The sequence below is a fragment of the Hyperoodon ampullatus genome (genome assembly GCF_949752795.1).
Source record: "Hyperoodon ampullatus genome assembly, chromosome: 7".
NCBI classification, from domain to species: Eukaryota; Metazoa; Chordata; class Mammalia; order Artiodactyla; family Ziphiidae; genus Hyperoodon; species Hyperoodon ampullatus.
Window position 1 is genome coordinate 18,486,346 of NC_136920.1, and position 25,397 is coordinate 18,511,742.

The 25,397-nt window shown below is 56.2% G+C and overlaps 1 protein-coding gene across 2 annotated transcripts; it reads right to left on the reverse strand.

The window, feature by feature from the left end:
* Nucleotides 1-395: 395 nt before the first annotated feature.
* On the reverse strand, nt 396-25,379 carry CD82 (CD82 molecule; the record flags this gene model as incomplete). Of its 2 annotated transcripts, XM_079707388.1 has the most annotated exons (8): nt 396-1,313; nt 1,631-1,714; nt 2,018-2,218; nt 5,526-5,627; nt 14,759-14,833; nt 14,989-15,113; nt 19,921-19,993; nt 25,317-25,379. In XM_079707388.1, 8 exons carry the CDS (start codon nt 25,377-25,379, stop codon nt 1,236-1,238), a joined length of 801 nt encoding a protein of 266 aa, XP_079563514.1. In that variant the 3' UTR covers nt 396-1,235. The 2 variants fall into 2 exon arrangements, with proteins under 2 accessions (XP_079563514.1, XP_079563515.1); XM_079707389.1 differs by lacking the exon at nt 14,759-14,833.
* Between the last annotated feature and the right edge of the window lie 18 nt (nt 25,380-25,397).

The following is a 25,397-nucleotide window of genomic DNA, read 5'->3' on the forward strand; positions in this document are numbered from 1 at the left end:
TGTTTCCTTCCTTTGTGAAAAACAGATGCTCTAGAAAGAGGCGGAGTTTATTCTGTGGCTTCACTGATGCACCCCCGCGGCTAGCCCAGGGGCACCTGTACCCTGGTCTCGGAGGCCGGAACCTAGGGGTACCATCTACACCTGTTTGAACACACAAATCAAACTCCAGCCACGCCGGCAGCCAGGCAAATGGACAAGAGCCAGGCATCACTCTTCTCATGGTCCCAGCTTGAACAGGGGACCAGAGATGCCCCAAAAGGGCCCCCGGCCCTGGAGACAGCAGTGAGGCGCCCACAACTCTCTCCTGCAGACCCAGCCACTCTGTTAACGTTACCTCTCCCCTTTGGTCCTCCCCCAACCCAGGGAAGCAGCATCCCCACCATGGCAGGCTGGACTGTTGCAAATCCTCTTTAATAATCAGTCATCTATGTTTTACAGAACTGTACACAGGGCCCCTCCTCACTCCCCTACAAGGCACAGCCTTACCCACCCGTTCCCCGGGGGACAGAGGACAGGAAAAAGCATCCTCTAGCTTCCCTGGACAGCTCAGGGTCCTGGAGAATGCAGGGCCAGCTCTGTGCCACACCCAGAGGGTTCACCTCTCTGATTCCCTAAGCGGCCCAGGGCCAGTCCAGACCCTCTGGCCCAGGCAGCCCCGCTCCAGCCCAGCTCACCTAGGCACTGTTCCCACAGCACGGCCCAGACTGATCTGAGCTGCCTGGGTGGGGCTGGCTCAGGCTGGGGGAGGGGTGCTGCTCCTCAGGTCAGGTAAAGCGCCCCCCGCCCGTTACCTCAACGAAAATGTGAAAACCGAGGACAGAAGCGTCGTAGTGGAAACAAAGTTGACCCACGCAGTGGGCAGTCACCTGACAGCCCAGGGTGCCTTATCCACCCCACCCCAAGTTTTTAATACACTTTCTCCCGTACAATATACACAGCCCCCAAGGCAGGTAGAAACCCAGCCCACCTGTGCAGGCAGAGTTTTCTCGGAATTGCTAAGACAACCCTGGCAGACAGTGAGTGGAGGAGCCACAGAAGAGCTGGGGCTTAAGGCTGCCGGCAGAAAATCAAAGGAGAGGGCTCCAGGCCCCAGGACGCCCCCCACTTCCAGCCAGCACAGGACGGACAAGGGGTGTTGGCAGTGAGGTGGGAGGCAGGCCTGGAGGGGGAGCCAGGGAGACCCCTAGGAGCCCTGAGGTTGGGGGACAGGCAGGGAGGCGGGGACAGCGGCCACTTCAGTACTTGGGGACCTTGCTGTAGTCTTCGGAATGGACGTGCCGGCACAAGAACATGGAGAGGAGCATCCCCAGGAGCTGTCGAGGGAGAGGGCGAGAGTCAGAGTCAGGCAGGGCTGCCCGGGTCCCCAGAGGCCCCAGAGCAGCATCTCGCTGTCCGGGTCAACACACGGGACTTGACCTGGACGAAGCTGACCCCTCAACTAGAGCCTCAGGACCAGCCTGTGATTCAGGCGGCAGAGGGGCCGGTGAGGGGCAGTGGTCAGGCCAGGCTAGCCGCAGGGCCTCTAGAAGCTGCTGAGCCTCAACCCGCCCCTCCCCGCACCGGACGTCTGCAGAGCAGGGACGATCTGGGAGGGCAGCATGGGGAGGGTTGGAGGGGATGGGACCCAGACCTCGATGACAGCGACGCCCACACACACGCCAAGGATGATGCCCAGGTTCTCCTGCAGCCAGGCCTGCACCTTCTCCATGCAGCCCTACAAGCGGAGAACACAGCCACGTCACCCCACGATGGGCCGCTTCACGCCGCACTCAGAATCACCTGCAGGGGCCACCCCCAGCCTGGAGGGCCGGCAGAGAGGGGTCTGGGTGTTCCTTGAATGGATACATTGATGAATACATAGATGAAGGTGCACATGACAAGCAAACAAATGAATCAAAGGCAGGAACAGCTCAGTGAAGAAAGGTCGATGGAGCAACAGGCCAGGCGAGCCAGGGGGACTGAGGGTCTGAGGCCACTGTGCGCCGAGCCCAGCCCTACCCGACAGCCAGCCACGCACCTCCTTGTACACAGGCCAGTCATCGGGGTCGTTGCTCCTCTGGGTCCCATTGCCAGCAGGGGCCTCGCAGAGGCCCGTCTGCGGCAAAATGTCCTCCTTGCTCTTGTTCTCGCAGGAACAGGGGTAGGTGGTATTGATGCGATTCATGAGCTCGGCGTTTTCCGTCCAGTTGTAGAAGCTGACCCAGCCGCAGCACTGCACCTGCGCAGAGAAGGGGACAGGCTGTTCGAGCCCATCGCCCACTCAACCGGGGTCTCCCTGGACAGGAGCTCAGATCTGCCCCTTCCAGCTCCCCCAAACCCTGGTCTCAGCCAAACCACCAGGATTAGAGTTTAGGTTTCACTTTGGCATTTGTGAGCCACAAGGAATTTAAAGGGGTTCTCAGGATATACCATAAACTATGAAAACAGCAGGAAACAAAATCAGCAAAAATATAAAGCAGAGCAGGAGGGATGGTCAAGTTGAAAGAAGATGGTCAAGGTACACGGGACGTGAGGAGGGCAGATGGCATACGGCTAAAAGTATGGGGGCTGGAGTCAGGCTACCGGGTTCAAATCCCATTTCTGCCACCTACCAGCTACTCAACTCCGATCAAAGTGCTGACCTCAACTTCCCCATCTGCAAAATGGAGGGAACAAAGGTTCCTAACTTGGGTCTGTTATAAGGACTAAATGAGACGAGGCAGGCAAGGCATCCAGCCCAGGTTGGAGAGCACAGTAATCGCCCAGGTAAGGCCAGTTCCACTTTTAGGCTCTGAGAACATGCTGGAGCTGAGGTTTGGCTCTGAGCTTCCTGGTTGCCAGAGTGAAAGGGGAGACACAGTACATCTGCCTTTTTAGAGGAGAAAATGCTCTAGTTCCTAAGGCAAAGAAAGACTTTCTGGGCTCCATGGGGTTCATGAAGAGGACCCCGAGAGGCTTCAGATCACATGTGGGCTTGAATTCCCGACAGGACTGGGACCTCAGGGACTAAGCCTGCGCTGGGCCAGGAAGGCAGAGCAGAGTCGGGGGAGGGCCCTTTCAATTTCTGGCCCTGCCCTGAGCCTCGGTTTCCTCACCGGAGAATGGGGTGATGACAGCCACTCTGCTAGGGCTCCCGGGAGGCTGAAAGGCTAGCATGGGAGAGCTGTGTGCCACCTTGCCCAGCACGAGGTCACTTCCCCACCTGCTTCCTTCCTATCTCAGGTGGGAAGTCCCTGACCAGCAGCCCGGTGGCCAGCAGAGGGCGTGCCAGGCACGCTCAGGCGTTCTCCGGCTCCAGGCAGTTTCTAGTCCAGGATTTATTTTTTATGTTGCAGGTGCCTGGCTGCCTCCTCTCCAGCAAGAAAGGCTGGCACCTCAAACCTCTGAGGGGCACCCACAGGCCCTCCCATACCCAAGCAAAATGAGGCAGCTTTCCTTGGTCCTTCGACTGCACCAGGCAGAGCCCCGCTCACCAGGACCCCCTGCACCGACGCCCCCTGTGTCTCAGTGGTTGTGCATGATGATTAAACATCACCACCCACATGCCACATGATAAGTGCCTCGGGCTTTATAAACTCATCTCACGTGAGCATGGGTCAACAGCCCCATTTTATACATGAGGAAACAGGCTCAGAGAAGGCCTGGCCAGGAAGTAGCTGAGTTTTGTATTTCAGCTCTGGGAGCCTGACTCACCGTCTGTTTTCTTACCACCATCCCAAGCAGCATCTGACAGACATCAAATCACCTAGAGGCCCTGCGAACTGCAGGAGTCCCCAAGTCAGTCCACCACCTCCCATGACGGGGTGCTCATCACCTCCCCAGGGACCCGCCTCTGCCCCCAGGCTCCTTGAAGGGTGACACTTGTTCATCCTGGGACACCCCGCTCCCTCTAATCTTAGCAAAGGGTCTCAGCCACTGCGGATCAAACCAAAGGTGGCATGAAAAAAGTCTTCCTGTGCGCCTGGAGCCCTCCAGATGACACAGGCCCCCCGTGTCACCAAAACTCTGTGACGCACACAGCCCAGAAAGTGTCACAGCTCAGATGATGGACGTGCCCATGTTGCCGGGACAGAGAACCATCTAGTCTCCACGCTGTCCTGGTGTCAGGCTTTCTCGTGCTGTCCTGTCCCTGCCCCTCACATCCCACAGGTCTCCCCAAAGGCAGCCGGCAGGCAGTGCCGGCAGGTCCTAAGTGATTGTTGTGTGCAGGGCCCTCTTGTGACAGAGGGGGAGGCTGCAGCCTGGAGAGGGCGGCTCCTGGCCAAGGGCACACAACATCTGGGACCACCAAAGGCAGGCAGCTGGGATCCCATCACTGAGGGCGCTTTGCATGTGTGCTGATTGGTTCATCGTCAAGGCAGGCTGGGAACCCAGTCAGTCGTCAGTTGTTTCATCCATCAGTCTGTCATTCATTCGTTTAGACAATCAGTCAGTCATTCTGTCAGCCGGTTTGTCAGTCATTCTGTCAGTCGGTCTGCTTGTGAGTCAGTCAGCCCATCAGTCATTCCGTTAGTCAGTCCGTCATTCTATCAAGCAGTCAGTTAGTCTGGTATTTTGTCAGTCAGTAAGTCAGTCGGTCAATCAGTCAGTCAGCCAGCCTCTCTCTTTCGCTTTAACTGAGGTGGAAGTCACACACACCCCAAAGTGTACAAATTCAGCTTGACGAACTTTTCCACCCATATCGGCAAAACCACCACCTGGATCAAGATTTGAATAGAACATTCCTTTCACCCCTGAAGGATCCCACGGCTCCTCCCCAAGGCAGCCTCCACTCGGACCTGCGTCAGCATCTCAGCTCTGGCACCCAGTTTCTTTTTTTTTTTTGATCAAATATTTTTATTTTAGGAATTTAAGGCTAATCAATAGTAAGAAATCTGACAACATACTTTATTATATCAGCAAATCATATAATCATTTTAATAGATATGGAAGTTTTCAATAAAAGTTAATTTTCATTCCCAATTAAACTAGAAGTAAAATGGAAACAAGGGAATTCTTTGGGGCAGTACATTTTAGCTGACAACCATTATTTTAAAAATTAAGCTTTCTTACCTTTATGATAAAATACAAGTATTCTGAACTTGCTAACCAGCTGATTGCAAACAGCTGGCCAGGTAACCACATAAATTTCCAGAGAACTAGTTAGCCAGACAAGTTATCCTTTTTTAGCTAACCACCAAACTCTTTTATGTTACAAAATGCTCATGACATTCTGCAGAATGTCATGGCACCCAGTTTCTTAACCTCCAGGGTGAGCTGCCAGAACGCCCCAGTCCGGCTTGAGAGGAGAGGGTCGAGGGCTACTCCTGCTTCTGGCCACTTGGGGAGCACTGTGAGCCCTGGAGCAGCCTCCAGGGCCCGGGGCCCCTGGGTGAGGAACTGCTGGGGTTGGCAGGAAGCGGGGCTGCTCAGGAGCCCTGCCCCCAACAGACACACACTGACACTCAAACCGCTAACATCTTCTGTCTGTCAGGCACACCCGGGCCCACAGACGACCAGCCACAGACACACAGACACACAGAGGCCAGTCTCCCAAGTCCCCTCACCTGAGCCTGCACGTAGTCCCAGGCCTCCTGAAGGCTGTCCCCTTGACCATCCGTGTAGTTCTGAATGAGCTTGGTCACGATGCTGCCCATCTCCTGCTTCAGCTGCAGAGAGGAGAGTGAGGACTGAGGTCAGATTCCCTGAAACCCGCACCCCACCTCTGGTCACATGTGCTTAAGCTGCCTCTCCCCCACTCCCCCCAAACACTGGGGACACGCTCACAGCTCAAAAGCGTTTCATCACCCATTCCAACCAATTTCCACTTTCCTGGTACTTCCTGGGTACCTCCTCCCCTGGTCACCATGCTAAGCCCAGCGTGGTCAGGGTCAAAAACTCCCACCTGACCGTCTCCTCCTCAGCACTCAGCAGCACATGACCCTTTAGATGGGAATCTGTCCACGTCACTGCTAAAAAACATCCAGGGGCCTCTCACCACGCTCTAGAGAAACACCACCGTCTTCTCAACAGCTCACAAGGCCCTACACCATTTGGCCCTGCTTTTTCCAGACCTCGTTTCCTCTGCTTGCTCTCCCTCTATTTCAGTTACACAGGTCTTGCTGTCTTTGTGCGAGGCATACTCCTGCCTCAGGGCCTTTGCACTTGCTGTCCCCTCCGCCTAGGATCCTGTTTCCCCAAATATGAATGTAGCTGACTCTTCCACTTTCTTTAGAGCTCTACTCAAATGGCACCTCCACAGAAAGGCCTTCCTGGACCACCCAGAAAATGTCAGCCCTTCTCTATCTCCTCCAAGACCCTCCTTATCCTACAAGGGGAAGCATGATATATTTTTCTTCATAGTCTCGTCATTACCTGCTCCTCTGTCTCCAGGATTTATGGTCTCTCTCCCCCACTGGAACATCAGCTCTGTGGGGGCAGGGACTGGGTCTGACCCAGCCTGGCCAGAGTATGTGTGTCGCGAGCACGGATAAGGGACGCGTGCGTAACCCCGCCACCTGCCCCACACCAGGGCCCCACAAAGTTCGCATCCCGCCTGTGCTGGGACTCCAGGGCCCCCCATGGAGGAAGAGAGAAGCACCTGCTTTTCACTAACCCCACAGAGAAAACAGTCATTTACAGTGAAGGCAGGCGAGGGGTGCAGGAATCAAAGGGCTTCAGCCCCCAGGGCCTCTTACTGGGGCTCTGAATAGAGGATCTTACCATGGCAGCTTTTCAGGAGCAAGTCAGCTGTGCAAGGGAGGCAAACCCGAAACCAGCCTAAGAGCTGCGGACATGCTTCCCTCGGCCCAGAGGCCGGGCCCCACCTGCCGACTTTGCCCAGGGGCCTCCCCGGGTGCCCCAGCAGGGACAGGCTGGTCACGGTCACCTGCTGTCCCTGCAGAACCCCGGGGCGAGGTGCCCGAGAGGGGTAGGGGCACCGAAGGGACAGCCCCGCACCTGGTCCTCTGCTGCTGAGAAAGAGGAATTGGGGAGATGGGACAGGTGCCTCCAGGCGGGGGCTTTCAGAGCCCGGCTCAGAAGCCCGTGAACAGGGCTTCCGCCAGTTCCTCACGAATGCAGCGCTCAGAGAACCCACATCCTCCAGACCGACCTTTGGGCTGCGGGCCTGGCTCCCCGCCCCACTCCCTTCACCAACCCTGCGAGACCGGCCCCACCCCCAGGCAGCCCCACCCTCTGGAACAGCTCTCTGCCCCCTCCCTTTCCATAAAACTCTTAGCCAAGCATCAATACTTCTTTGATATCACTCACACGGAGCTCTACAATTTGCAAAGCTTGCCTGTCAGTAACTTATCACAACAACAGCAGCAGCTAACTTTGATCAAATGCTTATTATTACCAGTACCATGCTAAGGACTTTTAATGCAGTATTTCACTTGAATCCTCTGAGCAGACCTATGGCCCAGGTACTGACCTCGTTCCCTCATTATGGAGATGCAGAAAACGAGGCCCAGAGAGGTTAATTAACTTGCCCAAGGACTCACAGCCAACATGTGAAGAGCTGGGGTTTGGACCCAGGCTCGTCTGATTCCGGAACCCAAGTTTTTACGCATTAAGCTCTATTGGCATTTAAACCACACGGCCGTACCTTGCAGCAGATCAGAGCAGTTTTAAGGAGGGCCCAGAGAAGCTCAGTTGTTTGCCTATGTCACACAGCAGGGGCTGTCTGCCTGCAGAATCTCAGCCTTTTTGCCCCCACTGTCTCTGCTCCACCTCGACTCCCCGGTGAGCAGATGATCCCTGAGGCATGGAAAGGAGGGGGTCCCCAGAGGCATGTGCATAGACAGCCATTTCCCCACATCCTCCCGCCCACCCTCCCCCACCGACCTGGGCTCTATTTATACCCGCAGCAGCACAGACTTCCCTGTTTCAGGCCCCAGAAATGAGAAGGTCATGGAAGCTGGGTGGTTTCCACTGAGGCTGGGTGGTTTCCATGGAAACACCACATCCATCCTCCAGCCCAGAATGGGGCTGAGGGACACAACTGGGCCACGGGGACCATGGCTGCAGGGGCTGGTTCAGCTTGGAGCTGAAGCCAATGCCCAAGAGGCGGTGTCAGGAGCCCAGGGAAGTTACCCTGGCAACCAGGCCATTCCTGAGACAAGAAGGAGCAGAGAGAGAGACTGAGAAGACACTCACCATCTCACTTCATCCCTGCGGCAGCCTCTCTGTGGTTTCTGCCTGCCCCACGGCTACTCTCCCTTCTTGAAACAGCAGTTCCCTTGCTTAGCAGTAAGCACCCCTCAATCCCTCCATGGGGCTGGGAAGCCCTGCCCCCTTGCTGCCATGGGCAAAGACCCAGGCTGCCACTTAGTGCCTTCCACACCCTGACCACAGCAAGCGGTCTAGGGATGGGCATGTGACCCGAGGTCACACACATGGCCCTCTATTTCTGCTAATCTGGTGGGATGAGGGCCTGAGCTGTTGGTGGCCACCCCAAGAGCCACTGGGGACAGCTGGCCTGAGGAGGGAGCCAACGGAGGAGAGCAGGGTTGAGGATGGAGAGGGACAGTCTTGGTGGCAGCCTTCAGAAACCTGGATCCAGCTGAGCCTGAAGTCAGAGCTGGCCAGATCTGGGTTACTTTCACATGTAATAAAGAGTCTTGCCCAGGAATGGGCTCATAACTTACAACCCAGTGCAAAATGAAAATGCAGCACTCCTTATTTCAAAGTGATTACGAATTTCAAGACATCAAACCAAGCATGGGGCCCTTCTAAGTGTGGGACACTGTGTGGCTGCTCAGGGTACACACCCAGGAAGCCAGCCCTGGTCTTGCCCAATACCATCCTCCCCACTTCCCAGAAGAGAAAACCAAGGCTCAGGGAGTGAGAACAACTTCCCAAGATTAGACAGCCGGCAAGCAGACGAGATATGACCATAACCTGCCATATGCAGCTCTGGAACCCTGAGATTCTAATCATAGCAAGCCACCCACCATCTCCACCTGGCCTGAGATCCTGCCATCCTCTGGCATGACTCTCTTCCCCCCCAACCCCATGCTGTGCTTTTATGTCACCTTGTAGTGTGACTTTTCTCAGAGAGATAGAAATAGAAGACACCTTTGAGTCCAACGTATCATCCAAATGTAAGAATCCTCCCCATACTTTTCCAGGCTCTGCTTAAATGCTCCCTGTGATGGGGACCTCAGTACCACACAAAACAGCACACTGCAGGTTGGGGAGGCTCTTGATACAAGCAATTCACTTTCAGTTGAGCCTAAATGACTTCTACCCATTAGTTTTTATCCTCCCTCTCCCTCCCAAGTCCCAGCTGGGACCACAGAAAACAAATCAAATTGTTCTCTCCCAGGACAAACGTCATTCAGATATTTGAGACTCAACCACGTCTCCCTTTACCCCCTCCTCCCCAGGGTAAGTCTCCAGGCTCCTCTGATGGCTCTTTGGGATGGTGTTCAGCCCTCTCTCCATGCTCTAATGTGTCAAATTGCCTCTTACAATGAGGTGCCCCCATGCAATGTAAGGGACCCACACCTTCCTGTCCCCTCCCCGGTTTCCCACAGAATGTGTTGCCAATGCTTTGAGGCTTCATCCTGGGATCCTGGCAAGAAATGAGGACCCTTTGCCCTGGTGAATGTGGAGGGGGTGGCATGTTTACTTTTAGTGACCATCCAAGTCTTTTCTGAGAGTCCGGCTGCAATCTACATAACCAGCTACCCCAGATTTCAGCAGGAGGACCACATCGTGTGCTCCCGGCCCTGCCCCCATAGGCGCCCTGAGGGTGGGGCCTGAGTCAGCTATGGGAGCCAGGCACGCAGGTGCTTGAGAGTCTCCGCCCATTGCTCTCCACATTCCTTTCCAGAAGGACAGCCTGGACGCCTTCTTCCCCCCTTCCCAAAAGGGAAGAGAAAGATCACCATCGCCTCCCCCTGTCCTGGCTCCAGCTGCCTCCCTATGGCAGTAGAAACCCAAGCTAGTGGGTCAGGAAGCTTCCACCGCAGGGAAACAGACATCTCAGATGTCTCACAGAGCGGCACTGTCCTCAAGGAACACGTTTTACCACGTGTGCGCTCAGTCCTTACGCGCATGGCTATTTGGCTACTTTGGGCTCCTTAGGTGGGAGAGGGAAGGAGGAGGGAGGGAATCACAGTTCTCCTGGCTGGCCACCCTCTCTGGGGAGCACACAGCAGTCCAGCCCAGCCAAGGTCACCACCCCCACCCCCCGGCTCCCACCCAGACCCTGCGAGCCCCCTCCCTCCACGCTCTCAGCCCTCAGACCTTCTGCACAAGCCCCTGATATAACCTTTCAGAGCCTCAGCGGTCTCACACGTGCAGGTCAGTGGTGCAGCCTGCGTGAGGGCACCAAACCCAGCTCCCAGCACACCCTGGGAAACAGTTACAAGTTCACCTCCTTCCTCACGGACCTCCCACCCTTCACTGCCTGGAGAGAACAAGTCAGAATCCCAGAGTGGCAGAGCTGGGAATGGCCCAAGAGGTCACCTGAGGCTCAGAGAGGCTGGGTAACACGTCCAAGGTCACACAGCAAATAGCGGCAGAGCCCCACCCCCACCAGAACACAGGGCCCTGAATCCCAGACCTGTCCTTTTCCCACTAAACGGGGGCTAGATAATGATCAGATGAGGAAACAGCCAGAGGAATCTTAACTCCACACCTAAATCCTGGTTCCCACAGCCCTTGTTAATACGAATATTAATACTGGTGACAACAGGAACAGCTGCCATTTACTGGGCCCTCACTAGGCATTAGTGAAGTTAGTAATGGTGACAGTAATAATAAACTCTTGCAACGACGCCAGCAAACATCTGCTCTGCACCAGGCGGACACTATGCCCTTCCCATCCGTCAATGCTCTCCACCCCTGCCACCACGCTATCAGGTGGCCTTTGGGGCCAGTGGGCTCTGGCACTGAGAAACGTTCAGATTTTAGGAAGAGCTGGGAGCTATGTGTCACCCCGCTCCCGACAACCTCTCCCATTCATATTTCCCAAGGGGCACCTAAAGCGGGTAAACCATGGCCATCAACAAGCTCATTTCCGTTCAGGTTCCATTTTGCCACCAAATGAGTTGCAAGTGGTATTTTTGTTTTTCAAAGTGTTTTTTTGGACTTTGGAATCGCAGATAAGTGAGAGCAGACCTGTAGGATTACTGCCATTTCACAGAGGAGGGAACTGAGGCACAGAGAGAGGCTGAGTAACTTGCCGAGGGTGTCAGAGCAGGGCTCCAGCATGGGCAGTTTGGTGCTGGGGTCCAGGCCCTGGGCCACCACTCTATATTTTCTACGAGCCTCGCAGTCTGGGTTCCCTGCAACCCTGGCAGGGGTGGGGGCCAGCCAGGTCTCTTCTCCTCCATTGACAGACGCAGAACCCACGGCTTGGAAGGCCTGTGCTTTGCCCAAGGCACCCAGCCTCCCCTGTTGCTGCCCTGGGAACAGTGGCTGCTGGGAGGAAGGACAGATGGCGGCCCTGGAGACCACCTCAGGGAGAGCCCAGAGGCTCAGTCCCTCCCACCTGCCCAGGAGGCCTGGAGAGAGAAGGAAGATTGGACCCATCGCCTTCCAGAAAGCCTGTTTCCTTCAGGCTCACGCAAGTCCCACCTCCCCAACTGGGCCTCATCTGCAGGAATAAACACCACCAGGGCATGTTTAGTCTTCCACTGGGATTTACAATGCGCTAGGAAAGAAAAAATAAAGCATTCATTCCAACTCGGGCGATCGAGTGGCGCCAGAACTTCCCCAGCAAAGCCAGGAAATTTCCCCCTGCTTTCCAGAAACGGAGGTGGGCCAAGGTGAGGCCAGCTGGGGCTGGGGGCGGGAGGTGTGAGGTGTGGAGCCTGGGGGTTGCGGGGAAGCACAGGAGGGGACGGTGAGGTACCACGACAGACACAGCCTGGACTGGAGTCGGGAGAGCTGATTCTCCAAACAAGCCCTGCTCTGGGGCCGGGGGGCACCTCTAAGGCATGGCTCCCTGTCAGCAGCCAGGCAGATTATACCAGCTCGAGGGGAGGAGCATGCAGTAGAGGAAGGCATGGCCTTGGGTCAGAGGGATGGAGATGGAAATCTCTGCTCTGATGCATCTGAGCTGAGTGTGACCATGGCCCAAAGTCACTTTTTCTGGGCCTCAGTTTCTTAAACTTGAAAATGCTCTCAAAACTAAAACGTGTGCCAAGTGACTAGCTCAGCCCCTGGGACATGGTTGGCGCTCATAGATGGGCACCGCCTTTATTACTGTGAGATGGGGAAACACAGGGGTGAAAAGGTGGACTGCCTGACACCCCTGCCATGTTAACCAGCTTCTGAGTCACAGGAACCCACTCACTGGGGCCCAGTTCTTAACCACTCTCTTTGTAATGTACCACTGACGGGGTCCCAGAGAAGCCCCAGGTGCCACAGGGTGGAAATGAAGACCTAATCCCATAGTCCTTGCACTGGAAAAGTAGTTTCCCTTCCCTGAACACTGGCTTTCTGTCTGGCACCAAGCGAACTTCCTTTCATCTACTAAACTGCTATTTCCCCTTTTGCCTTGGCTGCCGGGAAGCTCAGTGTTCAAGTTAGCTCTCAGCTGCTGTGAGTATGCTGTCCCCTAGCTTCAGGAACAATGGTCTTCTTCTGTCTCAGTGTGCGTTCGGATCTTTCTCATACTGATTTTAGTTGCTCTATGCCTATGTTGGAAGCCAGCTCCAATTCTCCTGGGAAACAGGCTGGGTGGATTATAAATAAGTAAAGCAGATTCAGGTAGGAACCACTATAATGAAAAATTCACCAGCATGAACCCAGAAGCCAGGCTGCCAGGGTTCAAATCCTGGCTTTGCCACTTACTAGCCGTGTGACCTTTGGCCCAGTGACTTAACCTCTCTGTGCCTCAGCTTCCACATCTGAAAATGAGGGTATTCATACCCATGGCCTCAAAGGCTTGCTGTGAGGAACGAATAATTAAATGCAGTATATGCAAAGCGTTTAGTGCCAGGCTTGTTCTAAATTCTATTAAGCATTAGTTGTTGACGTTGCTGTAATGTTTTCTCAGCTTCCTTCCAAGAGAGATCTGTGGCAACTTGACCTTCAAGTGGTAAAATGTAGGAGATCACCTGGCTGCTGGCTCTGCCAGCCCAGTCAGTGGACAAGAACTGTAGCCCTGGAGGAAGGCAGGGTCCCAGCCTCAGCTGAGCCATGGGTGAACTCCGACTGGCCTCAGGGAGCTTGGGCTCTCACCTGGCCTGGCCACTGACCACTGTGTGCCCTCACCCCTCACCTGTAGGATGAGGAGGTGAGGCTCAGGGAAAGAAGGAACGTAAAGTGGCTAACACTGTGCCCAGGATCTGGTGTGTGCCGAACAGGGATTAGGGATGAGGGGTTATCGTCACTACTTCTGATGCTGTCATTGTTATTCATCTCTCTGGGCATCTGCTTCTCTGCCCGTCAACGTGACACTTACACGGCAGAGCTGCTGGGAGGACGAGACAATGTATATAAAGCTTCTAGAAAATACCATGTGCACGGAGTAGGTGCTCCACAATGATAACTGTGACAGCCACAATCGACTGGCAGGCCCAACAGCCATCGCCAGCTCCCTTCTCTCTTATGTCTCTGTCTTTAGAGCCTGAAGGCTGGATACTCACTTTCTCAGCCTCCCTTGAAGATAGGGGTGTGTTAATAACCCAGACTGGGGGAGACTGTTGGGAGGCTTGCTTTTCTGATAAAAGGGGAGGCCATGGCTGGCACTACCCCACTCCCTTCCTTCAGGCCACAGCAGCACAGATGTTGTACCTGGTGCTGTGGCAGCCATCTTGCGGCCATGAGGTGAGTGGCAATATGAAGGAAAGCCGTCACAATGAGGATGCTGAACAGGCAGCCAGAACCAGGGCCTCTGAGCTTCCAAACCTGACTTCTGGTTAAGTCAACAACAAATGTCCTTAGAGTTGAAGCCCCAGTATGTCTGATTTTTTATTCCTCAACGCTGACTGTCTTGCCTCGGACACGGGAATAATGGTTTTTTTGTTGTTGTTGTTGTTTTTTGCGGTACGCGGGCCTCTCACTGTTGCGGCCTCTCCCGTCGCAGAGCACAGGCTCCGGACGCACAGGCTCAGCGGCCATGGCTCACAGGCCCAGCCGCTCCGCGGCATGTGGGATCTTCCCGGACCGGGGCACGAACCCGTGTCCCCTGCATTGGCAGGCGGACTCCCAACCACTGCGCCACCAGAGAAGCCCAAGGGAATAATGTTTTTATTGACAGTCTCCTCCCTGGGCCTCATCTGTGGATGAGGTACCTAGAACTGTGCTAAGTGTTTTGCTAAGATAAAGATCATCTCACTGAATCATCACAGAAACCCTGAGAGTTAAATTTATTAATGTCTCCAGTTTACAGAAGGTGAAACAGGCACAGAGAGGAAAGCAGCTTGCCCACAGCCACACAGCTAGAAAGTGGTGGGATGGAGCCAAGATTTGGGCCCAGCAGCGACTCCACCGACCTGTACTGTCCTCTCCTCTAACGTTCTGCCATGTGACCACAGGGAGCTGGAAGCCTGGGAGGCTGACCTGGCACCTATGGGTTTCCGGTTTTTCTTTTTTCGGCTGCAATGCATGGCTTGCAGGATCCTAGTTCCCTGACCAGGGATTGAACCCGCACCCCTGGCCGTGAAAGTGTGGAGTCCTAACCACTGCACCGCCAGGAAATTCCCCACCTAGGGGTTTCTCTGTGACAACTAAGAGGCCTCTTGTCTAGCCCCCATGCCCAGGCCAACCCTGCCCCCGACCCCGCGTGGCTGGTCCAGACCAGGTCGGGGGGGGTGGGGACGAGGGGGGTGCTTACCTTGCCCATGTTGAAGTAGAATAAGACCCCAGCAGTCACCTGGGCGATGAGAATCAGGAGGAGGAAGGCAAAGTACTGGGAACACAGAGCAGGCACAGAGTCAGCTGGGGGCTCCCCCCAAGTCCTACGCGCCTCAGACGCCCTCACCCAGGCTGGGCCGGGGCTCTACTCAGGCCCCTCTGGGCAGGATGAGGGGGGCTGGGCGGGCGGTGGTGGAGGACCATACTCACCATCCCCAGCAGGCAGCGCACCTCATTGACGGCACCAATGCAGCCCAGGAAGCCCATGAGCATGGTGAAGCCCCCCACGCCGATGAAGACATAGGCCCCCGTCTTGAGAGAGGTGGAGGAGGTTTCTGCGGGTGGACAAGGGCATCCGATTCAGCCTGACTATCTGGCCCTTATTAAGTACAAAACTGGGGCAGGGCTGCTACCAAATCCCTGCCTTGGGGTCAGGGCACTGGGGTCAGCCATCCCGCCGGAAGCCTGTTCCTTCTCCAGCTTTGGAAGCTGCCTCCCCTAGATGTGCATCCCATCCCCCATCTATCCTATCCCCAACTCCCACCCGTCCCCGCTTTAGTTTTTCTCCTTAGCACTTACCAGCATTGAAAAGACTCTCGTTCTACTGGCCTATCTTGCTCATTGTCTGCTGCCTCCACAAGCCTGTGAGCTGCACGAAGGCAGGGACTCTGGTCCCTGCTGAACCCCCCGCCCCCAGAACTGTGTCTGGCACAGCAAAGTGCTGTATGAATAACTGTTGAATGAAAGACACAGACTGGCAGGTTCCGCTGAGGCCACAGATGCTGAGCGCCTGCCTTCCTCCTCGTCCGTGAACAAATGCCGGCCTCCCTCGCCCACTCCCTAGGCCTCAGGGGCTTCACATGTGCCGTCTCCCCTCTGCCAGAACTCTACCCAGTAGGTACCAGCACAGCCATCTCACAGATGAGAAAACTGAGGCTCAGAGAGGCACACCAGCATGGGCCAGAGCTGGGATTTGGAGACAGGCAAACCCCCAGCGCCACACTCTTTGCACTGAAGCACCGGGCACGTGTACTGACACAGGCGTGACGCTCATTCATGTGTTCAGCCCCCAGAGATTTACCAGGGGCCCACTGTATGCCAGGCGCTGTGCCGCCTGCTGGGGATACAGCCGTCAGCCTGCCGAGGTCCCCACGCCGTGAAGCTGATGGGGTGAGGAGTGTCTCTTCTGGCTGTGTGAAGGGTCGGGAAGCTACTGAAGCCGGCTAAGGTCAAGGACATGGGCAGGGAGGGGCCGGGGTGGTGGGGGAAGGCTGGTCTGAGCAGGTGACATGATCGCTCAGATGAGAATGAAGAAGTCAGAGTGAAGATCTGAGGAAAAGCATTCCAGGCCGTGGGAACAGCAGGTGCAAAGGCCTGAGGAAGGAGTAAGCTCGGCGTGTTTGAAAAATAAAAAGAAGGTGAGAAAGAATGGATCAGTGTGAGTGAGAGAGGAGTCTGACAGGCGACACGCCTGAGGCGGAGAGACAGGGGCCTACAGGCAATGACAGAGCCCCCGGGGTGGAGGTGGAGGTCAGAAGTTTCATTGGGGCACTTGACCAGCATTTCCTAAGAATCCCAATGGATCACACAGGGAGAAGCTCATGTCCTTCTCCAGGTCCCCGGTGTGGGGTGCGTGGGGTCCCCTCTACCCTGAGGCTGTGACGCGCTAGGTGGACCAGGGTGGACGCGCCCCCCGGCAGGCAGGGCGCTGCGGGCTCTCTCCCCTGACAGCCCAGGCACTCCAGAGAGGCTGGCGTGGCACTCTCAGGGTGTGGGGTGTTTCTAGAAGGGTGCAGAACATCCTGGAGAGCCTCAGCAGATCAGGAGGACCTCTCAGGGATGCAGACTCCCGGGTCTGTCAGAGCCAGGCAGACTTTCCAGGAGACGGTCTGGAATCTGCATGGTGAATGTGCTTCCCCGATGACTCTGGCACAGCCAGGGCTGCCACAGTTGCCCGTCAATAGGCTGACTGACCACCATTCCCTGGGGGGCACCTCAGAGGGGCTGAGATCCCCACCTCGACCACAGACGGGGCGTTAGGGCCCTTAAGGAATAGCGACAAAGCTGGAGTGTGGGTGGGTAGGAGAGTGTGATCCAGCTCCATCCACTTCCTGGGCACAGACAGAATGTTCTGGAGCTCAGGAAAAGCCCTGGCCAGCCCACTCCACTCTCAGGCACCAGGGCAGGGAGGCCCCCGCTCAGCTCCTCACAGGAGGCCCCAGGAGCCGGACAGAGGCCCCGAGGGGCTGAGTGAGGGGCTTCCTTTTTACTCCAGGCCCTCACCGCTCTGGCTCTCAGCCATCAACAACAGCAGGGGAAGGCCATCAAAGTTTGCTTTTCTTAAACTTCCTGGGTTTGGGTTCCAACAAGCCTTCCCAGCGAATACTCCCCCCATCAAAAGGCAAGTGGCACTGCCTGGAAATCCACGGTGTGCCAGCCCTGAAAAAGGCCCTTTATCCAAACCATCCTGCTCAATTTCTGCCGTGGCCCAATGAGGGTAGATCTGCACCCTGATCTGTCTGTAAGGGCCCAGAGGCCCAGAGCAGGCAAGAGGCCGCAGATGGGGCCCAAGGGGCAAGGCTGGAGGCTGAGACCCCCGCTCGGGTCCTTCTCTTGGGAGGCCAGCCGAGCTGCGGTGTGGCGTCTCTCTTTTCTCAGAAAATTTCATCAATACCAGTCCCTGTCCTCCTCCTGGGTCTCAGGCTGGCCCTGATCTGAGGAACCTGACTTAGGGAGGAGTGGGGTAGCCCGCCCACTGTGCACCAAGACCAGCATCTTCTTGGTTTTATCGGGCCTCGGAGGTACCAGCGAGGTGGGGAGGAAGTGGCCCAAACTGAAAGTGACTGAGGAGCACGAGAAGAGGGTGCCACTTAATCCCAGCTTTGCTGCTAACAGGCTCTGACCCCGGGCAAGCCATTTTCTGGGCCTCTATTTTTGGCTCTGTGAAATAAAACTAATTCCTACCTCTTAAAGATGTTCTAAGGTTCAGATGGTATAATAAACTAATTTAACAATCACTTAGGTAGGGTTTACTATTTACTAGAAACTGTTATTAACTTGCCTCGTTTCTCACGATAGCCTTATGACATATTGTCTATTATTGTCTCCCTTTCACAGATGAGGAGACACAGAGGGTGGAGTAACTTGCCCAGGATCACACAGCTAGTAGACAGCAGAGCCAGGATGGGAACCGTGGCTGCCCGGCTCCACGGTTTGTGCTCTTAACCACTGTGCTTGCTTCCGCCTGTTACGGTGTGAATGCGTGGCGTGCTGCAGAGCCCTGTGGTACAGGGGATGGGGGCTCAGGAGCCATGCCCCCTGGTTCACATCCCAGCTCCCTCACCCTCTAGCTGTGTGTGTGCCCTTGGACAAGTTCCTTCCCTTCCCTTCAATTTCCTCCATTGTAAAATGGGGTTAGTAATGCCTAGCCCCATGGACCCACGGAGAGGATTCAGTTGGTAAGGGAAGAGCCGTGTCACGCAGGCCTGGCACACCATAGGCCCTGGGTTCCCAGCTCTGACCCTCACTTGCTGTGTGACTCTTAGCAAGTCTTTCTCCTCTTCTCTGAGCCTCAGTTTACCCAAGGGTATAGTGGCCGGGCTAGCAGATGGGTGTTTTTGAACTCTGGCTGCCCGGGGAACCCCTGGGAAGATTCTTAAAAACCTCAGTGCTGATCTGAAGTCAGATCCCTTGGGGTGGGGCTAGGCCTTGGTATCTGTAAAAGCACTCGGGTGCATCCAGGGGGCCTCTAAAGCTTGGCCAGCCTGAGATTCTCAGCCCTGAACAGGGAGGAGCAGCAGGAGGTCCCCGGAGCCCCAGTCGGGGTGCAGAGGGCGAAAATGCAGCGGGCGGGTTGGGCCTTGAGACTTTGCCCCGAGATGCAGTGCCCGCTGGGTGTGGGCCACAGCCCAGGAAGCGGGAGCCTGGGCCGAGCAGGGCCAAGGAGGATGTGTCCCATGTGGGGAGGGCGTGGGGCTGGAAACCTAAACCTTAGCCCCAGAATGGGGAGCAGCCCCAGCAGAAGTGAGGACTGACAGCCCCAGATGCATCGGAAGTGGCTGGTGGGTGGATCATCCTTGCTTCCCTTCATGTGTGAGGGGAGGCCGGGCCCCCCAGGGCCCCTCCATCACCCATCCTAGCCTGGTTCCGTTTCATTCAAATCAAGCAGCTGTCATGGGCCTGAGTCCAAACCCGCTGCCTCGGGCAGGGCAGCTGCTGGGAGGGGAAGTGAGCCAAGGCTGCACTTGCTGAGGGGGGTGGCATCTCTGTGCTCTGCTCGGCTTCCCTCCCTGCTCAGGACGTCCACTGGAGCCTAGTGCAGCAAGCCTGGCAGCCTTCCTGGAGGTGACCGTGAGTAGATCGGAAAGGCCTCTCATCATCATCATTGGGCTTCTTCTCCTCCAGCTTCAAGAGTGAGACAAGGGGCTTCCCCTACCATGTGCAGCATTTAGGACCAAAGCTCTGGGGGTTCGAGTCCCACACCTATCACTCAGAGGCTGGGTGAACTTGAGCAAGGGACGTTACTTCTCTGAGCCTCATTTCTTCATTTGTAAGGCAGGAAGTTGCTACTGCACGGGGCTGTTGTGAGATTAAGGCAGTTTATCTATGCCAAATGCTTGGCCCCATGCCTGGCCCATCATGACCACAAACGATAGACACTGGGCCCAGCACCTCCTCGTCAGCACACTTGCCTGACCCACCTGGCTGGTGCCAGGCACACAGTAGGCGCTTCACGCATACTGGACGATCTGCCACTCCTGGCCCTTTTTCTGAACTAGGAAGGGGAGGGGCTGTTGGCCACATTTTGCTGAGCAGGCAAATGGAAGAACTGAGGATGTAAGAGGCTTTCTCAGGTCAGGGCAGAGGGCGGGGCCAGGATGCAGAACACGCCTCTCTCATCCCCCACCCAGTGTTCTCCAGACAACAGCAGCTTTGTTTGGGGAGGGAGAGAAAATTCCTTCTGGAAACCCCTGCAGAGAGGCCCAAGGCGGAGCGGTCAGCATGCAGGACCTGGGCGAGGCCCTGAGGGCAGCTGGAAAAGGGACCGGCGTTGAGGTTCAAGTACTCGTGGCAGCAGCCCTGCCTGCTGCCCCGGCCCCCTTTCAGAGGCAGCTGGGGCAGGCGGAGCAGAGGGGTCCTTACGCAGGACAGAGATGAAACTGCTCCTGTCGGCCAGGATCCACACCCCGAAGCCCAGGATCACCGCGCCCAGGACCTGGAAGGAGAAAGGGGCAGTTAGTGGGGGGCCGCTCCCAGCCACCCCTGCAGCCTGGCCGGGGGGACACAGGGGAGCTGCCTACATCCTTGTCCAGCCCAGGGATGTCAGGGTGGCCTCAGGCCCCACACCTCAAGTCCAGTCAACTCCAGCAACCCAGACAGCAGGGCCGTGAGTGGGGAGGCCCTCCTGCTTCCCGTCTCCCCTACCCTACGCCCGCGTGTGGTCAACCTGAGCATACCGGCTCTGGGGGTGCAGCCTCCTGCCATGGGTACCCTCCTACTTATCTCCTGGCCCTGCCCCAGCCTGGGGGCTGGGAGCTTCCCCAACAAGCCAGGCTCAGGGTGGGGAAACCCTCGGGAGACACAACACGTCAGAGCCCAACCCGTCTTCCAGATCTCTCCGCTCCAAGGCCACCTTCCGCAGGAGGCTTCCTGACCCCCAGGCAGACTAAGGGGCCTCTACTGTGTGGCAACCACCGTGGGACCCTTCTTTAATAGCCTTTCCCTCTGGGTTTAACTCTGCCACGTGTCTCTCTGGCTAGACTGTGAGCTAGCTCCCTGAGGGCAGGGCTGGGTTGCATGCAGCTCTGTGGGCCTGGGCGCACCAGGTGCTGAGGGCCCCGTGGGTGAGTGAGTTCATGAACCAAACTGTGTAAAGTCAGGATTAGAAAAGCAAATGAATGGTGGTGGGGACGGGGTAGGGTGGCTGGCATAGGCCCAGGTATTCACTGCCTCTTTTCCCTCCACCAGGGGGCAGACCCACAACCGGAGCCCACCTCCCCCAGCCAAGATCAGCCCAGCAAGATCCCATTAAGCCAACCAAGGCTGGGGAAGGGCCTGCAGTCTAGGCAAAAGCACAGATTCCCTTGAGGGTATGGAGGTGGGGAAGTTTGCATCACCCCATAAGTTTGGCCTTTCCCTGGGGCCTGGCCTGGGTCTACCTGGGGGATAACCCACCTTCAGGGTCCCAGCATGTCACCACCCACCTTTACTACCAGCCCTGGATCCCCGCCTCAGCCAGCATCCTGTAAAGGTGCAAGAGCAGCAGCTGCTGATAAAGCCCTCAGCCTGGGGTGAGCCGCTCGGTCCCAGGGGTTTATCAGCCTTGCTCTACAGATCTTAAAAACCAGAGCTGGGACGCTGGGTAAGGTGAGTGGGGCATTTGCCTCACATGTGAAAATTCAGGGGACACCAAAAACACTCAGGAACCAAGATAAATGAGTTTATAGCAATCATTTTTAAGAAATGAAAATTAATGGGGAAAAATCCATCATGATGAACAAAATATCAAGCTTTTAAATAAAGACAGGCTTGGTGTTCCTGACTTTTCCTGGTGTTCCTGATTTTTCCTTTTTTTTTTTTTTTTTTTTTTTTTTTGCGGTGCGCTGGCCTCTCACTGTCGTGGCCTCTCCTGTTGTGGAGCACAGGTTCCAGATGCGCAGGCTCAGCGGCCATGGCTCACGGGCCCAGCCGCTCCACCGCATGTGGGATCTTCCCGGACCGGGGCACGAACCCGTGTCCCCTGCATCGGCAGGCGGACTCTCAACCACTGTGCCACCAGGGAAGCCCCCTGATTTTTCCTTTTGAAAAGGGGCAGGGCCCCGATGTGATGTAGTGCCGTGCTGTTTCTGATCCCAAAGTGAGTGCCTCACTCGTCTCACCCTGGCCCGGGTTCCTTAAAGACAACAGCAGCTGACGACCAGGAAGAGGAAGGCACAAGGACCTCCCCACATTTGTCCCCAGCAACTTATTTGTCCCCTCCTCTCTCCTTGTCAGATGGGCCCTGTTATTGTCCTCACTTGACAGATGGGGAAACTGAGGTCCTAACCTCACCCGAGGTCACCCAATTCACTCATCAGGGGCTCCAAGTCAGGTCTGACTATACAGCTATGCCAGATGGTGGCACATCAGCTGCAGGGATACTTCAGGTCCGTCCCGGGCCTTAGCCTAGAAAGCCAGTCCCTGGGGAGAGGAAGTGCCCACCCGTAAGTGGGGGCACCTCAGACCGCACAGCTTGCGGGGAGGAAGGTGGGCTTTACAGGACCTGGCAGGTAGGTTCCCAAAGACTCCTGAAGCCCTGCTCACCCCAGCCTCACACCTCACAGCACAGCTGGCCCGTGGTCTGCCCCTGCTACCTCAGACCCAGGTGGAGGAGCCCGTCCGCTCACCTCCTGCACTCACGGGGCAGGGCTGCAGGGAGAACAGTCCTCCCAAATAGAGAATTCAAGACAGGGCAGAAAATTCCCTCTGGGCAAATATAATCCCAAAGAGAGTAAAATCCCGGACTGCCCAGCCAAGCTCCTCAGCTCGCCTCCCGCAACCCAGGGAGCGAAGTACCTGGGGCTGCCATTTCAGCTCCCCTGCACGTCTGATGACTATGGCCTGAGCGCCAGGTGTGGCTGGATCAGTGCCAGCCACGGGACAGCCAGAAACGAGGCCAGGGCAGGGGGCCGACCAGGCTGGGGGAGGAATCACGAAACCCCCTTTCTCTGTGAACCACCACTGGGGCCGCAGGACACACCCCACATTAACCCACCCCCCCCAGACCCACCAGAATCTCCCGACAGGAGCCAGGAGTCTCACAGCCAGTGTCCTACCCCCAGAACGGCCACGGCAGCTGCGGCCTCAGGGTCTCCTAGGATCTGAGAAAAGCTGACGACAGGGCAATATCCTGGGGAGTTTGGGGTCCGGAGGGGGTGAAGGCGAGGATGTACACGTGGACCCGCGCGCGTGCGTGAGCACACACGGCAACCAGAGTGATTCTGCCAGACCGCGAGTTCAATCATGTAACCGCTTCCCACTGTGCATGAAACAAAGACCCAGATCCTTCCTGGAAGGGCTACGCGGCCCAAGCCCCGGAGAGGCACGCTCTGGCCCACCCCCCCTGTGCTGGACTTCCACTCCTGCTGCCGGGACCCCACTCTCCCCAGCCTCACATATAACTCCAGGCAGCTCTTGCTGACCACCCTGACAAGGTCAAGTGCCTTATTATCTGCTCTCCCTTAGGGGCCATATCCTTCTTTCCCAGGACCGCCTACAACTGCAATTTTATCATCCATTTGAGTAAGCATTTGATCAAAGCCCATCACCCCCCAGAACATAAGCCCTGTGAGTGAAGAAGTCACGGCTCTTCTGCTGGTGAATGTCTAGCTGGCACCCAGGACGCGGTCTGAATACACAGGGGTGTCAAATACACATTTGGGGGATAAGTATTTGTGAAGGCGCGCACACACACACACACACACACACACACACACACACACACACAGTCTCCTCTCACTCTCTCCTTTCCCTCTCACTCTCCTGTGATAAAAGCTTCCCCTCTCCCCCACTACATCCCCTCCAGCACCATCCTGATGGGCCCCGTCCTGGGCCCCAGCACACAGGGAGTGAACACCTGTCCCCCAGGGCCCTGGAGTAGCTGGGAGGAGGCCAAGCGAGACCAGTCCCCAGAGCTCGGGCCCAAGGGAAGCTCTTCTAGGCTCTGGCTCCATAGGGGAGACTGGGAGCGGAAGGGACGCCTTGGCCCCAAACCATCAGCTCCTCTCCCTTTCTCCATGAAGTCTCTACCTCCCTCCCTCCCACTGCATGGGGGGAGAGGGGGTGTCTGTGCCCTTGAACCCCAAGCCCCGCCACCTCCTAGGCTATAGCCCAGACTCCTCCCTCCAGTCCCTAGAGCCCCAGGGACAGAACCACAGGGCTCCCACGCTCCCCACCCCATCCTGGCCAGCTGGCCCTTAAAGCTGGGCCTCAGCCTGGGAGCCAAGTGCCTGCCAGGAAAGGCGTGCCTGTGTGGGCAGCCACTTTTTCCCAGAAGCCTGGCCCAGCTGGGAGGGACCTGACTGCCAAGCTGGGAAACCCAGGTGCCCAGGCCCGGCTGCCATCAGTGGAGGGCCAGAGCTGCAGTGGGGCCCCAGTGCCGTCCTTGAAGGGGGGAGCTGGGGCCGGAGCCAAGGTGGATGACCAGTAGGGCAGGCAACACCAGGGCTGTCCACGCGCATGTGCGTGTGCGTGTGTGTGTGTGCGTGCACGTGGGTGTACTTGTGTGTGCCAGGAACACACTTGTAAGTATCTGTGTGTTGGGTTAAAGTTATGAGGGGGAGTTTAGAAAGGTTCTTTATTTTCCAAACTTTCTATAATCCTTTGTAATTTGTAACATAAAACTTTTTTTTTCTACAAGAAATTCATGTCTGTTGTAGAAAATTTGGAAACTGCAGAGAAGCAATAAAGAATAAAACCCAAATTCCCAGGAACCCCAACACTAACATTCGGAGGTATTTTCTTCTCCTCTCAAAAATATTCATGTATGTGTACATTTTTAAAACTAAAATTGAATCATAATAAATATCCTATTAAAAAATCTGATGTTTTTAACAGTATAGGGTGAACCGACACCATGAGAGGCCATAGTCTCCAGCAGCACTCCTTTGAAGGTCTCTCCAGACCACTCTCCCCACAGCCCCACCCCCATCACACACACTCACACTCTCACACATGCACACTCATATACCCACACACACACTCGCTCACACACCCACACCCTCACACCCATATACACTCACACATACACACACTCACACAAAACCTCACATATACTCACACACATATATACTCACACACGCACACACTCATTCCATCATCTTGGCAACTCCAAGGCAGGAGTCTGTCTTGCCAAACCAGAGAGGAAAATTGGGGCCCCAGGAAAAGCAGCTCCAGATGTGCACAGAGCTTATATCTGGGCGGCCCCGGGGCTCATGACCGGGTGAGGCCTGCCAGGGAGGGCCTGGGGAAGGGTCACTGTGTCCTCACCCCGGCCCAGAGCCCAGCCTCCTCTTGCCCACCCTCTGGGAGCTCCAGGGACACCCTCCACCGTGTGGGTGGGAGTGTGATGGGGGCAGTTGAGACCCAGACCTGTAACAGGCAAATTCTTCAGAGCGGGCAGAGGAGGATGGGGAGTCAGGAGAGGACAAGAAAGATCCCAGAGGCTCCCCTACAACTTCCTGATGAGGAGTCGGGGATGCCCCAGGGGTTCTCCTCTCCCCACGCCCACCTCCGGCCCTGATAGCCCAGGTGCGGCGGCCTCGGTGCTCCAGGAAGGGGGAAGGCTGGGGGGGCCATCCAGTGCTCTGCCATCCAGCCAGCTGGGAATGCTGGGAATCTCCTCACTGCTCCCACCTGCTTCCATTTCCAACAGTCTGGCCTCAGCCCCCTGACCCCAGCCATACCCCACCACCATCCCCAGGCTGGAGGGTCTTGGACTGGGATGTGCCCGGGAGGAGCATCTCTTTTGGAGGCATCTGGGTAGCACGGGTCATACTTACAAAGAAGAGCAAGTTGAAGAGGAAGAGGAAGTATTTGGTGACTTTGATACAGGCTGACCCCATCCTGCTGGTCCGGGAGCT